The sequence below is a fragment of the Phoca vitulina genome, unplaced genomic scaffold (assembly GCF_004348235.1).
Source record: "Phoca vitulina isolate PV1807 unplaced genomic scaffold, GSC_HSeal_1.0 scaffold58, whole genome shotgun sequence".
Classification (NCBI taxonomy): Eukaryota; Metazoa; Chordata; class Mammalia; order Carnivora; family Phocidae; genus Phoca; species Phoca vitulina.
In genome coordinates, this window is record NW_022589761.1 from 5676521 (window position 1) to 5691795 (window position 15275).

The 15275-nt window shown below is 58.8% G+C and overlaps 2 protein-coding genes across 2 annotated transcripts; both read left to right on the forward strand.

The window, feature by feature from the left end:
• Positions 1 to 380: 380 nt before the first annotated feature.
• Positions 381 to 9802, forward strand: USF2 (upstream transcription factor 2, c-fos interacting). The gene is made up of 10 exons (XM_032390351.1): positions 381 to 464; positions 733 to 779; positions 889 to 1007; positions 1143 to 1343; positions 1750 to 1900; positions 2034 to 2121; positions 2426 to 2484; positions 8723 to 8817; positions 8938 to 9066; positions 9176 to 9802. The coding sequence occupies exons 1-10, from the start codon at positions 403 to 405 to the stop codon at positions 9263 to 9265; spliced, it is 1041 nt and encodes a 346-aa protein (XP_032246242.1). The 5' UTR covers positions 381 to 402; the 3' UTR covers positions 9266 to 9802.
• A 1916-nt stretch (positions 9803 to 11718) lies between these two features.
• On the forward strand, positions 11719 to 13361 carry HAMP (hepcidin antimicrobial peptide). The gene is made up of 3 exons (XM_032390411.1): positions 11719 to 12035; positions 13018 to 13077; positions 13159 to 13361. The coding sequence occupies exons 1-3, from the start codon at positions 11949 to 11951 to the stop codon at positions 13261 to 13263; spliced, it is 252 nt and encodes an 83-aa protein (XP_032246302.1). The 5' UTR covers positions 11719 to 11948; the 3' UTR covers positions 13264 to 13361.
• Positions 13362 to 15275: the final 1914 nt, after the last annotated feature.

The window sequence follows — 15275 nt, forward strand, 5'->3', positions numbered from 1 at the left end:
AGCAGCCACCCAGGGCGGGCCGGGTTAAAAAAAAAGTCGCGGCGGCGGCGGCCGCTGCTCAGGGAAGGAGGCCCGAGGGCCGCGTGCAGCGGGCGGGGGGCGGCCGCGCTGCGTCCCGGAGCCGAGAGCCGCCGGGAGCCGGCGGGCGGGCGGGCGGAGGCGGCGGCGGCGGCTGCAGGAGCAGCAGCGGCGGCGGCGGCGGCGGCGGCATCTCCTCCTCACATGACCCCACTGTTTGTCCCCGTGATCAGCGCGAGCGGCTCCCGTGTCTCCTCCGTCCCCTCCTGCCGCGCGGCGTGAGCGCCGGGCTCGGGGCCCCCCCGGCCGCCCGCCCCCTCCCCTCCCTCCCCTCCCCTCCCCCCCCCCCCCGGGCCCCGCGCCCCCCCCGCCCCCCCCCCCCCCATGGACATGCTGGACCCGGGTCTGGATCCCGCTGCCTCGGCCACCGCTGCTGCCGCCGCCAGGTAAGAGTGCCCGACCGGCCCGTGCCCCCGCGCGCCCTGGCCCCGGCCCTTCGGCCTGGCGGCCGGGCCGCCATGATCCCGAGCGGCCGCTGGGCCCGGCTCAAAATGGAGGCTGCGAGGGAGGGGGGACCCGCGCTAATACCCTCGGCCCCGGGTCCTAGCGGTGCCCCAGCTCCAGACTGGGCCGGGCGGGACGGGGGCCGTGCACCTGGGCAAAGGGGCGGGGGCGCGGGCGGCCCTGACCCCCTTCTTCCCGTCCTCCCCGCAGTCACGACAAGGGACCCGAGGCAGAGGAGGGCGTCGAGCTGCAGGAAGGTGAGTGCTCGCGGGGCTCACCGGGGCCGCGGCCTGCGCCCGGGGAGGGGACTGGGGGCGCCTTGGCCGCGTGACCACTGACCATTTCCCCCCCCTCCTCCGACCGCAGGCGGGGACGGCCCTGGGGCGGAGGAGCAGACGGCGGTGGCCATCGCCAGCGTCCAGCAGGCGGCGTTTGGCGACCACAACATCCAGTACCAGTTCCGCACAGAGAATAATGGAGGACAGGTGAAGCTGCGGGCCGGGAGCCCGCGGGCAAGTGGAGGGTTGAGCCGAGGGTCGAGCGGGCGGGCTGGGAGGGGCTCAGACCTGGCCCCGGCCGGGACCCCAGAGCCGATCTCGCTGCTCTGCCGCCCCCTGCAGGTGACGTACCGCGTAGTCCAGGTGACTGATGGTCAGCTGGATGGCCAGGGCGACACGGCTGGCGCCGTCAGCGTTGTGTCTACGGCTGCCTTCGCGGGGGGGCAGCAGGCTGTGACCCAGGTGGGTGTGGACGGGGCAGCCCAGCGTCCTGGCCCCACTGCTGCCTCTGTGCCCCCAGGTCCCGCAGCGCCCTTCCCGCTGGTAGGTGCCCACCACCCCTGGGGGGATGGAGAGGGGACACTACGCTGTTCTTGGGAATCCCCACGGGGTGGGGCAAGTGGGAAACCGATGCTGCCTTCAGACCATCAGGCGGTGTGGGTCAGAGCCCTGTTCTGCGTGGTAAAACTTGGGTCAAGAGCTTTTCTTTCTTTCTGTAAAATGGGGATGATGGTAACAGGAAAGTCTCTTAGAGGTGAAAGTGGATCAGCTCATCAGGTGATTGCTGGGCATCTGCTGAGTTCCCTGGCTAGGAGACAGGGCAGAGTGGCACACACAGAGGGGTTTCCCGTCCTCCAGAGGATGCGGTGAACGTTCTACACGGCAAGAAGGGGATGGGTTGGCAAACAAAGATGGCTAAGGGTGGCCTCTGTGTCCTCCTACTCCCCAGGCCGTAATCCAAAATCCCTTCAGCAATGGCGGCAGCCCGGCAGCTGAGGCTGTCAGTGGGGAGGCACGGTTTGCCTATTTCCCAGCATCCAGTGTGGGAGATACCACGGCTGTGTCCGTACAGACCACAGACCAGAGCTTGCAGGCTGGAGGTAAAGGGAGGAAGGGGCCAGGGCGGAAGGCAGGGGAGGCAGCAGGCCTAGCAGGGAGGGAAGCCCCCCCAACCGGTTCTGATTGTCCCCCTTCCCCCCCCAGTTTTTGCACTAACCCCCGCTTTTGCTGCAGGCCAGTTCTATGTCATGATGACACCACAAGATGTGCTTCAGACAGGAACGCAGAGGACGATTGCACCCCGGACACACCCCTACTCCCCGTACGTGTGGGAGACCCGCTCCCAGGAGCAGGGGACCCGGGGAGGGGCTGGTGCGAGGGGGCCAAAGGAAGGGAAGTTTTTCTGGAATGGGAGCCAGACAGTTGAGCACACAGCAAGCAGTCAGCGTATTTTTTTGGTCTGTTTCTGCTTTTTGAGTATAAGCAAGGGCATTAGTTTTGTTTTGTTTTGTTTTTTTTTGCATGGGAGTTTATTTTACAGAGATAATTTCCAAATCTGACTCCTTAATAGGTGTTTAGACAAATGGGATCTGAGAGAACACATGCCCATCTTTTTCCTCTTCTAGGAAAATTGACGGAACCAGAACACCACGGGATGAAAGAAGGAGGGCCCAGCACAATGAAGGTAAGGTCCGGCTGGAGTTTCTGGGCCCCACGGGCACCGCCAGGCCTGGTGCTTGGTGTCACGGCTCACTGGCTCACCATGAGTGCACGAGAGGTGTTTGGTGAACGCTGGAAAAGTAAAAACAGGTAGAAGTCCGTTGCCAGGAACAGAAAGGCAGGAGGTGTGACCTGGAAGGTGTTTTGTCATGCTGGCTAGTGATCTTGAGTTCATGGTCAACGTCTGAAATGGCAAATTTCACGTTCACATGTGGATATCCTGCTTCTCTTGAAAAATCGGTTTGATTTGGTTTCCCTAGGACTACTTTCCGTGTGGCAGCTGTTGCCCTCTTGTCCTTCATTTCCCCCGCCCACCTGACTTCTAGAAGCAGCTCTGGTCTGCTGGGGAACACATCTGAGATTGAAACTCCCCGAAGCTGTGCCCCTGGCTGGCCAAGGCCGAGCGTCGTGCCCTTCCGTTAAACAACAGATCCCACCCTAAGGTCATCTTGGCCCTTAATGCTGTCCCTTAGTCCTCCACCGCATCCCCCCCTCCACCCCCCCACCCCCTGGTCATGGTAGCATGCAAGTCCAGGGGGGCGTTTACACCTAGGTTATCCTCTCTCAGCACATGTTTCCTGAAGGCGGATTCTAGGCTGAGCAGCGTGCACCCCGGGCCTGGTCTGGAGCCTGGTCTGCGGTGTGAAGGAGGCAGAGTTTAGGCTGGTGTCTTCCCCAGAGAGCTGGCCTTGGGGAGAGCCTGTCAGGCGGAGGGGAGCTCAAGCTGGAGGGAAGGCAGAGTGGGCCGAGGTTGCTTCGGGCAGTGCTGATGGGGTCGAAGCAGAGGTTCCATGCGGCGTGCTTGGGGGTGCGGGACCAGGGAGGACTAAGGAAGGCGTTGAATGTCAGGGTGAGGCCCTGAGAGTCCTGAAGGTGTTCGGCTGGGTTTGGGTCTTTGCAGCTGTGACCCGAGCAGCTCACTGAGCTCAGCCTTTAGTATATCCGTACCCTACATCTGCCTGGCTTTTAGGCCCTTGGGTCCAGGGGCTGACAGAACGGATGAGGTCTTGGCTCTCGCAGCGTTCCTTCTGGTGGGAGAGACAGATTACACGAAGCTGCGGTGTGATGTGAGGAGGAGAGAAAGCTGCGCGAGAAGCTAGGGAGTAATGGCGGCGGTGTGCTCCGTAGGCCTGTCTGAGTCTGGAGCAGAGGCCTGAACGGGCAGCCGAGTCCCCGAAGCAGAGTCCCAGGCAGGGGGCTGAGCAAGTGCAAACACCCAGGCCAGAGCCAGGACAGACTTGGTGTGTCTGAAGAAGAGCAGAATTCAGAGGAGGAAAGAGGAAGTTGGTGGCGTTGTGGGAGGGCTGGCCAGGGCACACGGGGCCTTGTAAGAACAGCATCCTTGCTCCGGGGTTTTTGTTCTAATTGGAGGGGAAGCCAGGGGTCTGTATGGAGGAGATGGGACACCAGAGGCTGGGAACATCGCGGGTGACTGCAGATGTCGGCCTGAGACAGGACAGGGCATGAAGCAGGGGAGCACTTGGGGGAGAAGATTGCAAGGCTGGAGAATCAGGGTTTCCTGATGGCATCAGGTTGGTCTGAAGGGAAGGGGAGAGGCCGAGCTTGGTTTGGGGGTGTGGTGTGATTGAGGGGCCTCCAGTAGGCTACCCCAGGCAGTCCCGGCCCTGCCGCTTACTGGCTCTGTGACATCAGGCTGCTTCTCAGTCTCTGCACCTCTGTAGTCGTGTGTGAAATGGCGTAAGCTCGACGACCCCGGTGCCCCCAGCCCTGCAGTGCGCACCTGGTAAGGCTGCAGCCGGTGACTCGGGGATACCATCCAGCCACCCTCCACCCTGCTCTGCACTCTCCGCCTCTCACCTGCCGAGTCTTGAATCTTGCTCATCCTGCAGAGAGCAGTCAGCAGTCTTTCTCATAACGTTGTCCTTACGCTCCAGCTGCATCCTGCCCTCCGTCTCCCAACCTGCACAGTCTTTGACCCACCCTCTGCCCATCCTCCCTGTACCCTTGCCAGTCTGGCTCATTTCTCTACCAAAGGAGGTCCGTCTGAGGTCACCCATGACGACCTCATTGCCAAATCCACTGGCTTCCTTTCCTGTCTGTGCTCCAAGCATCTGACCCAGCCTGGTCCCCTTTCGGGAATGTTCCTTTCTGCTCTACGCGCTCTGGTTTTCCTGCACTCTGCTTTTCCTTCCCAGCCTGCTCCTCAGAGCAGAGCTTCCCAGTAGCTCCGGGAAGCTTGTTAACAGTCACGATCTCTGGGGCTGTCCTCTCAAGGTTCAGAATGAGTAGGTCAGCGGGAGGCCCAGGAGCCTGTATTTCAACAAGTTACCCAGGTGATTCTTCCCATTGGGCAAGGCTGGAAACTGCTTTGACTGTTGGTGTTCCTTAAAGTCTGGCCTGTCTTCCATTGGCCTCGGGAGAGTTGAAGCCTTCAGCTCAGGGATATTCAGTATCCCCCAAACCCTATGCCCGATTGTAGGTATTCATCATTGCTCCAGAAAAGAGTATGTGATTCGGACAAGGTGAGAACCGCTCCTCAGTGTCCTCCCAGGGCTCCCCCCTCGCCCCGGACCCTGGCTGCCTACAAAGCTGTTTCTATTCCGTTCTTCTCTCTTGAACTCCGTAGCCGTAGTTTGAACTGTCCATTCAAAATCTTCATTTCTGGATGTCCTTGAGACACCTCATACTCACCTTGTCCAAAACAAGCTCCCCGCCACTCCCCCCCCAAAGGTTCCCATGCAACATTTCTTTTCCCACAGGGCAAAAGGCACCCCTCTTAGAATTACCCAAGCCAGAACCAAAAGCCAGGGCCACCCTCGACTCTGCCCCTTCTCTTTCCCTCATGTCTGCGAACCCTGAGACTCTGTGCTAAATTAGACCCCATATCAGCTTCTCTTTCTCCTTTTTCCCTCTTTTCCACCTTTTCTTGGGACTGCGGGAGCCCATCTCCAGGCCCCACGGGGGATTGGAGCCTGTGGGGCCAGCCCATTGCAGCCGGGTCAGAATTTGGGCCCACTGTTGCCGGGAACCTCTGAGGAGTCAGAAATCCAGAAATCTGATTTTTAAATGCCGGATGAGATTGCTTTTTCTATTTCATTAGTTTCTATTCTTAATGTTGCTAATTCATTCTATTTACTTATTTTGGGTTTAATTAGTTTGGGGTTTTTTTCCTGGCCTTTCAAGATGATTTAAACCTTCCTTTTTTCCCAGCACAAGCCTTTCTAGATGTAAATTTCACTCCAGTGCTGCTTCAGCTGCAACTCATTTGGATATATTGGTTTTCGTTATCATTCAGTTTAAAATGCTTTCCAATTTCCCTAATGATACCTTCTTTGACCCATGGGTTATTTAGAAGTGCATTGCTTAATTTCCAAACATTTGTGTTTTTTGGATTTTTTTTGTTACTCATTTTTAATTTAGTTCTGTTCTGATCAGAAACTTACTGTTACTATATAATGTCAGTTCTCTGAGATTTGTTGAGACTTGTTTTATGGCCCTGAATATGGTCTGTCTTGTGGAAGGTTCCATGCACGCTTAGAATGTGTGTCTCTGCTGTGGTGTGGAGAGTTCCCTCGGGGTCGGCTAGCTCAAGTTGGTTGACACTCTTGAGGTTTTCTATCCTGACTTTTTTGTCTACGTGTTCTATCAGTTACTGAGAGAGGAACGTTAATGTCTCCAAGCATGTCTGTGAGTTTGTCCGTTTCTCCCTTCAGTCCTGGCAGATTTTGCTTCTGGATTGTTTTCAGTGTCGTATGGGTGTAAGCGAAGCTCTACTGTGGAGTAGACGTGGCCTTGGTCTTGACCGGGCGTCCTCCCTTTCAAACGTGCCAGGATGGTCTTCCCGAGCCACAGGTCTGACCACCTCACCACCTGCTTGGTGCAAGGGCCTGGGCCCATCAACAAGGCATTTGAGACCTTCACAACCTAGCCTTTCCCTTCCCCACTTGCCTCCCCAGAGTATTTCCATGTCCCCATTTCAGCATTTTCCACACCTGTCTGCCTGATGCCCCTCCCCTCAGAAAGCAGCCCAAATGTTCCCTCCCCAAGTCTTTCTCTGAAGGCCCACCACACCCAGCACCATGTAGAAATCATTGGCTCACCCTGCCATTGCCCAGGCACTTGGTACAACCTTCGGTCATAGCACCTCTACGGTGTCCGTGTCCCCCGTTCACACACATTGCACAGAGGTGCCGTGCACACCAGCAGGACAGAGGTTGAGTCCTCCGCAGACTCTGGGCTTGCAGGTGCCCCCCTGCACACAGTAGGGCAGGCACTAAGGTTTTTTGGTTTTGGGGTTTTTTGGTTTTGGGGTTTTTTAAATTTTATTTATTTGAGAGCAAGAGCGTAAGTGAGCAGGGGAAGGGCAGAGGGAGAGAATCTCAGGCAGACTCCCTGCTGCGTACAGAGCTCGACCTGGGGCTCAATCCCATGACCCTGAGATCGTGACCTGAGCTGAAACCAAGAGTCGGATGCTCAACCGGCTGAGCCACCCAGGTGCCCTGGGCAGGCAGTAAGTTTTAAGTAAACGCAAACTGGAAAAGATGTGCCCGGCGCCCCCATCCCTGCCGTCTGGTGGCTGGAAGGGAGGAGTCCGCAGGAGATCTGGCTGCAGCCCGGTGCCGGGGCTTGAGAATGCCAGACTGCATGAGGGGAGAGCAGGAAGCGGAGAAGCCGTCTGCCGTTGAGTTTCCCTGCTGAAACCTTGGGAATAGAGCGCACTGCTGGAGGGCAGGGTGGCCAATGCCGCCAGGCCTGGGCTAGACTCTTGGTTCCACTGCAGTTTTTAGCACAGAGTTTCGAGGTGGTAGGACGTGGCCATCCTCAGTGGGGAGGCGCAGCCCTCCCCGGCAGGAATGAGACCCGGGTGCTGCGCCCTCACCCCAGGGCGACGGGTGGGTAAAGTGCAGTCCTGGAGAGCAAGGGAGGAGGAGAGTCCCTGGAGGAGGGTGTCATAACCCGGGCCAGAGCAGGGGGCACCTGGACATGGGGAAGGACGGTTGGCAGTGAGCAGACGGAGCCAAGTGCCAGGAGCCAGCAGTGGGTTTGACGATGGGTGGCCAGGCGTGTTGTTGGTGAGAGCAACACGGTCAGCGGGAGCCACCAGCCTCGGAGACCGTGAGGGGTGAGGGGTGTGATTCTGGCCCACCGTCCGTTTTCACTCTCACCCAGACCCCTTCTGACAACCCCCATCAGCACTGCCCAGCCCAGAGGAAATACTCCTTTGCCCCACTTTCCAAATCCCACCTATAGGCTTCGTCTCCTCCACAAACGCTGCCTACATCTGCCCATGAGCTGTCCTGGCAGGAGGGATGAGGGCGTGTGTCGGTTGGGGAAGGTGACTGGGCTTTCTTGTGTGTGTCCACACCGATCCCTAGTACTGTGCTTGGAAGGTAAGGAAGATTCTGGCATAGCTTTGCTTCCATAGGCCCTGAACCCTGGTCTTAGGCTCCAATGCAGGCAGACCCCAAGTGGCTGTCATTAGGCCATGACATGAGCCCGATGAGAAGCCACAGGGATGGGGTAGCCGTCGCTCAGGTCAGCGGACAGAGTTTGGGTGAGATTGCTGAGTGTTACGGGAGTAAATCACGAATCTGGATTTTTCAAGCAAAGTCTTCCATTGGTCTGCCAGCCCTGGCCTTCAAGGTAGGGTTCACGTTGCCCTTGGGTGACCGCCCCCGTGGCTGGTGGGGCCAGGCCCCTGAGAGCCACAAGCATCAGCCGTGGCAGCTTGGGACTCGCTGCCCGGGCTCTGGAGAAGGATTTTAACCAGGGGGAAGACATGGTCAGACTGTGATTTTAAAGTTGAACTAAAAAATTTGTGGAGCCCAAAGCCCCGGGGGAGGCCTGAGGACTGTGGAAAATCAAAGGCAGCAGCTGTGGAGAACCAGACAGGGGCGCCGGGGTCCTGTGGAAAGGGGCTCTGGCCCATTCTTGCCTCCCAAGAACACAAGCCACAACTCCCCATTTTTCAGAAGATGCCAATTAATTACGTGAATTACTTTTTAAAAATATACGCCAGGCAGGTAAACAAAATGAACCCGCCGTCCCCACTGTTGATTCTGCCCGAAAGGTGTGTGCGTGCGGCCCGAGAGAAGCGGCGTGGAGCGGGGCGCGGCAGCCAGGTGCCCGCATGTGGGCGCTGCCCCCGGGGCGGCCCCGGTCCGCGGGGGGCAGGAGCGCCGCGCGGGCAGCTCTGGGAAGCTCCGTGCGCACGGCGGGCCACACGGCTCTTACTCTTGCAGTGGAGAGGAGGCGGAGGGACAAGATCAACAACTGGATCGTCCAACTTTCAAAAATCATTCCAGATTGTAATGCAGACAACAGCAAGACGGGAGCGGTAAGTGCCCCCCCTTCCCCCCGGCCACCCCTTCGAGAAAGTGGGCCTGGCCCGGCCCCCAGGCGCCGTCCTGGGCGAGCCAGCGGGCGGCGCTCACCGGCGCTCTTGCCCACCCCGCAGAGTAAAGGAGGGATCCTGTCAAAGGCCTGTGACTACATCCGGGAGCTGCGCCAGACCAACCAGCGCATGCAGGAGACCTTCAAGGAGGCCGAGCGGCTGCAGATGGACAACGAGCTGCTGAGGCAGCAGGTGAGGGGCGGGGCGGGGCGGGGCCGGGGGGGGGGCCGGGCAGGTGCGGGCAGCCAGCCCCTGGCTCGTCGCCCCCTGCCGGCTCCCCCTGTCGTGTCGTGTGTGCCAGATCGAGGAGCTGAAGAACGAGAACGCCGTGCTTCGCGCGCAGCTGCAGCAGCACAACCTGGAGATGGTGGGCGAGAGCGCGCGGCAGTGACGCCCGCCCCGCTGCCGCCTCGGCCGCCCCTCCCCCAGCCCTTAGCACAGAGAGGGACACACGCCCCTCCCCCAGCTGCGTTTTTTTATAGTAGATTTTTAACAAAACGGGGAGAAATAACGCATTTCTGTGGATAAGCGCCCGCCGCTCTCCTCAACTTGGGAAGCGATATCCCCCCCCTTCTGTCTGTCTCCCTTCTCCCGGCCCCCACTAAGCCCCAGCACTTCTAGTGGTCTCGCCTGGAGGCAAGAGGGAGGAGGACAGAGGCCCTGCCATACCCCGCTGCCTCCTTGGTCTCTAGAGGTACTGAGACAGGGTGCTTTCGGGAAGGAGGGGAGCCTTTAGGGGGGCCATCCCCGGGGCCTGGACCTAAGCAGGGAGGCCATGTCCCACCCCACCTCTTGTTTCTGGATCCCTGCTCCCCTTTGAGTGTGTGTGTGTGTTTTAATTTTCTTTATGGAAAAGTGGACGAAAAAAATAGAGAGAGAGAGAGGTATTTAACTGCAATAAACTGGCCCCATGTGGCCCCGCCTTGTCTGTTTGTGTCTCTGTCCATCTCGGGGATGGGGAGGGGGCCCGGGGACCGTGGGGAGCTCCACGAGGGCATTGCCTCGGCTGCGGTGTGTGTGGCGGCGTGCCAGGCCCTGCCATCCTTCCTGTACCTCCCGGACCCCGGTCTGTTGGTCGGTCGGATGGGTGGAGAGATTAAGGACTGAATATCCCCTTTGAGGCTCCAGGTGTGCATGTGTGGTGTGAGGGCGTGGGGAGCTGGGGTCAAGGACGTGTCCCATGTTTTCGGAGGAGAGGCTGGGGTCTTTCCTGTCATCTGTTACTAAAAACAGCACTGGCTCCTGACCCTGCCCTTAAGGGTTGAAGCCCTCCCCTCTGCACCAGCCAATGGTGGAGCCTGGCCTTGAGCCCCCCACCCCCAGGAAGGGCAGATGGCCAGGAAGCCGGGCTTGGCCCGTCAGCCTGTCGCCTCACCCCGTGGCCCTGGCGCCTGCACTGTGACCCCTGCCCCGGCTGGTGATGAAACCTGGCCTGAGCTGCGAAGCGGTGCTGCCCGGCGGTGCTGGGGGCCGCCGCGTCTCCCCAGGGCTGAGCGTGTGGCCCGCGGCCCCATGCAACTCCCAGGACCGGGGCCTGCCCGCCTGCTCACCTGGCCGAGCTCTCCGCTGCGTCCCATCCCAAATGCTCCCAACTGGGCTGCCCTCTGACGGCCCCGTCTCCCTTTGCCCCTCAGCGTGAGGCCGTCTTAGAGTGAAGGTGTGTGCAGCGGGGAGCGGCCTGCACTTCCCAGACCCCACAGCCCCCATTTTTGTGGTTTCGAGTGGGCCTTGGCAGCAGCTCAGGGCCAGGAAGAGCGTTCATTCCTTGGCAGCATCGTCCACAGGCCCTTAGGCTGGAGCTGACCCTGCCTGGGTGGTCCGCGAGAGTCAGGGAGGAAACACGGCCCAAGGCCCGTCTGTGGAATCAGGGTTTGTGGTTCCCGGGACCATGTGCACCCAGAGATGGCTCAGAGTAGGTGGGAGTGGGGTTGCCACGGTCAGGCCACCTGCGTCGTCTCTCCATCCAGTGGCCTGCTGGAGAACCGGCCCTCAAGGAGAAAGGCCCAGGTTTGTAGAGTCAGCTGATGTCTGCGGTTTAAATGCTCCCACCGCTGCCGGATTCCAGGTGCCAGTGTGGGCCCAGTCCAGCGTGCTCCCCTGTGGCCTCCTGTGCTTGTGGGGAGACGGGAAAGGCCAGTGGTGTGAACACAGGCCCCAGAGTCAGGCTGCTCAGGCTGGAACCCTAGCTCTTGCCTCTGCGTGAGCTTGAGCACTGCCCCAATCTCTCCCTGCTGTTCCTCCTATAAAATGAAGAAATCAAGTCTTGGGGTGGGCACAGTGCTAAGAGGGAGCAGGGCCTGGGCAGCCAGGCCCCGGGGATTGGGGGCGAAGAAGGCAGCCGCGGCCCCTGAATACAGAGCAGAGCCCAGCACGGGGCCGGCAGGAGCCGCTCGGACAGGTGGCACAGAAGAGGCAGGCCTCCGGGGTTAGCAATGACGAACACTGAGCTTCAATGGGCAAGAACTCCAGAGACCTTTTCTGATACTCAGAAAACCACACGCCCGCTGGGGGCTTGTGCCGACACAAACCCGTGCGTCTGGCTGCCCCAGCGTTTCCTGCCCGGATCTGTGCCCTGTGTGAAGGGAGCCTGAAGCGGGAGGAATGATGCTGGGCACCCCCGGAGGGGCCCGTAAGCAACGGCCAGCCTCCCTGGGGATGAGGACATCGGGAAAGGGTGGGGAATAGGAGGTCACCTCGCTCCTACTCATCTACCTGTTCAACTTCTGGGGCAAAAGGGGGAATTTTTTTCCCAAGGTCAACAGGGTGATGCCATGTCAGGGAAAGTGTTCCCAGGTGGCTGGCTAGAGGCGCGTGTCTGTGGCCCCGACTGCCCCACCCCCTGGACACACCTCTGCTAAGGGTGACATAACACTGTTCCCTGTCACTCTGTTCCCGCTTATCTCCCGTCTTGTCGGCGCCACCACCTTCTTGGAAATGAGTTAGGACAAAGGGGAGGGGGCTTAGCACCCCCGCCTCCTCCAGAAGGACCCATAAAAGCAACTGAAACGGGGCCCCAGACACCACAGCCAGTCCTGAACCCAACGGGACAGCAGGACAGCCAGACAGACGGCACGATGGCAATGAGCACGCGGATCCAGGCTGCGGGCCTCCTGTCCCTCCTCCTGGCCGGTCTGGCCAGTGGCTGGGTTCTTCCGCACCAGGTGAGAGCCCACAGGGCCTGGGTCCGGCTCGGCGGCCGAGACCACCGGAGAGCCAGGCCCTGGGAGGGGAGTGCTGAGGGCAGCCGCAGACCCCTTAGCACGGGACAGAGCTCAGGGCAGGGAAGGGGGGTACAGAGCCGGGGGCCTGAGTATCAGGGACTGGAGGCCCCGAACGAATTGCACCATGAGTGGTGTGTCTGCTCCGTGTTCAGTCCTAGTCTGGACAGTGGGGAGCACACAGGGAACAAGGTAGATGAGAGGAGTTCTGCTCTCACGGACCTTACATCCCAGTCAGGGAATTAGTCCGGGAACCATTAAAACAGAAATAAGATCATTGTGTTTTAGTAAATGCTCTTCATGAATAATGGAAAATGATGATGATACCCGAGTGACCATGAGGGGTGGGGGGAGGACTTCAGATGGGATCAGGAGTTTGGTGAGAAAATGAAATCTGACCTAGGACTGGGGAGGATAAGAGAAGGCGACAGCAAACAAAGGCCCGGGAGAGGGCAAGTGTGGCGAACGTCCCCAAGGATCAGGAGGTGTAGTGAGTGAAGGGGACCTTACTTGGAGAGGAGATTGAGGGGCGGCCGTGCCAAGTCTTGCGGGCAACTGTGGAAATACTGATTTTCCTCCACGTGCAAGGGGAGCCCCGCAGGCTTTTAATCCGACTGCTAAGGCATGGGGAACAGAATGGATGGGGCAAGATGCAGGGAGCCGTGTTCCAGGCGGGGGTGGCAGCAGGCCAGGGAGGGCGATGTCCCCAAGAAGAGTAGCTGTGGGGAGAGAAGGAGACAGATCTGGGATGTCTATGGGAAGAGCTGCGTGAGCGGAGGGGAGAAAAGGCCGGACCGCCGGGCGGCTCCCAGGACACCCACGGAGCCCCAGGACACCGACCCTTGGGGAGGAGCCGGTGTGTGGGGGCAAGTCTGAGAGCTCCCCTGGGCCCTGGCCTTCCTCACCACCCCTTCTGCTCCCGCAGACAGGACAGCTCGCAGCCCTGCAAGCCCAGGACGCAGCTGGAGCCGAGGCTGGCTTGATGGTGAGAGCACCGACTCCCTCCTGAGCCTCCCCCAGCCCTTGCCCGGCCCGAGCTCCGCTCACTCTCCCTTCCTCCCCACAGCCCACGCTCCCGAGGCTGAGGAGGCGAGACACCCACTTCCCCATCTGCCTGTTCTGCTGTGGCTGCTGTAATAAACCAATGTGTGGGCTATGCTGCAAGACCTAGAGCCTCCCGGCCTGGCCCCCGCCCCCGCCGGTCCTCCCCGCCCCTTGTATTTATTCCTGCCTTGCCCTCCAACCCGCCTAACCGGACGTGGAATAAAATGTTTCTGTCTGTTGTTTTCCATACTAGAGTGTCTGTTGCCCTTTCTTCCTGCCCGAGGCCCATGCCAGGGGCTTGTTCTGGCCCCTGTCTGGTACGGGTATGCGGGGTTGGTGGGTACCGGGGTTGGCACGGAGGTTTGGTGAAGGAAAATCTGTTTCCTGCTCTTCCCTTCCTCCTTCCCCGCTTCAGAAGACCTAGAACCTATGCTGCAACAGCAGGGGCTGGAAGTGAAACCGAGTTTCCTCTCCTTGAAGCCTTCTTAAAAGAACGGTAACTAATGCAGAGTCCTCACAAGGGTTCGCAAAGCAAGGTCCGGGGAACCCCTGATAGGGCTCCATCAGGCTCACTCGCCTCCCATCGGGGGCGCATGGGCTCACGGGCTCTGTGACGTCGGGTCAACCTCATCGCTCCGACGGGAACGGGTTGTGTGTGCTGGTGTGCCTTGGGCTTTCAAAATGTCCCGGTCTCAGTTTCTAAGACGTGGAGCAGCTAGAGATGGAACCCACGTAAACAAGTTTTCTGGGGAGTCCTCGATGATTTTGCAGAGTAGAAAGGGATCCTGCCACCAAAAAGAAGTCTGAGAACCACCGGCCTCGCAGGCAGGCACAGAGACCGAGTGAGGGGTGGTGGCTGGGTTTCAGAGAGCACCATAAGTGGTATCCTCTGAGCAAGGACACACTGCCCGTGAGACACGCGGGAGGAGACCGCTCACCTCCACAAGGAGTTAAGTTCCCTCCCATTCTTCTTGAAACCGTGTCCCTCTCGATGTATCCCATTTCCCCACTTTTTTTTTAATAAAGATTTTTATTTATTTATTTGACAGAGAGAGACAGCGAGAGAGGGAACACAAGCAGGGGGAGTGGGCAGAGGGAGAAACAGGCTTCCCACTGAGCAGGGAGCCCGACACGGGGCTCGATCCCAGGACCCTGGGATCATGACCTGAGCCGAAGGCAGACGCTTAACGACTGAGCCCCCCAGGCGCCCCCCATTTCCCCACTTTTGACAGATACAGAGAAGATGCACCATCTTCTTAGCCCATAAGAAAACGTCAGCACTAGCACGGTGATAAATGGCCTTGGCTATTTGGCCTCAATGTTGCATATGGATGGGAGGCCTGGGTTAGATCGTTAGGGGGACCCGGAGATGGCTTGTCATGCCCAAAGGCAGGCCAAACATGGCTAGAGCTTCTTTTCAAGAGAAGGCGGCCATGCTTATTTTGATGTGAGATTTCCTGGTTTTTAAGATATTGGCAACTGATTAAAGGGATTTTGTTTTTTAAATCAACACTCTGGTAGCCAAAGTGAATTCAGCTGGGAGCCAAATCAGTCCCGTACACCACCACCTTCTACCTTCTGTCTTGGAAGCCATGAGAGGCTCATCCTCTGGGAGAGGTTTCCCTGAATGGAGGCTGAAGGGTGGGGAGGAGAAGGCAGGTGGACAACTTGGGCTCCCATGAGCTGTGGGACCTTGCCGTCATCCTCTCTCTGCTCTGCAACCCCACAGAGTGTAGCTGCTTATGAGTTATGAGCTGAACTGTGTGTCCCCCCACCCTCCCAAATTTAAATGTTGAGGTCTTAACTCCCAGAACCTCAGATTGTGACCTGATTTGGAAATAGGGTCTTCATAGAGATAGTCAAGTTAAAATGAGGTCAGTAGGTTGGACCCTAATCCAAGAGGGCTGGTGTCCTTATAAAAAGCGGGGATTTGGACACAGAAGCCTGTGTGCAGGGAGAAGGCCATGCGAACATGAAGACCGTCATCTAGAAGCCAAGAAGAGAAGCCTAGAACAGATCCTTCCCCCCTGCGCTCAAAAGGACCAACCCTGCCAACCCCTTGACGTCAGACTGTGGCCTCCAGCACCGTGAGACAATAAATTCTGTGTTTTAAGCCACCCAGTCTGTGATGCTCTATCA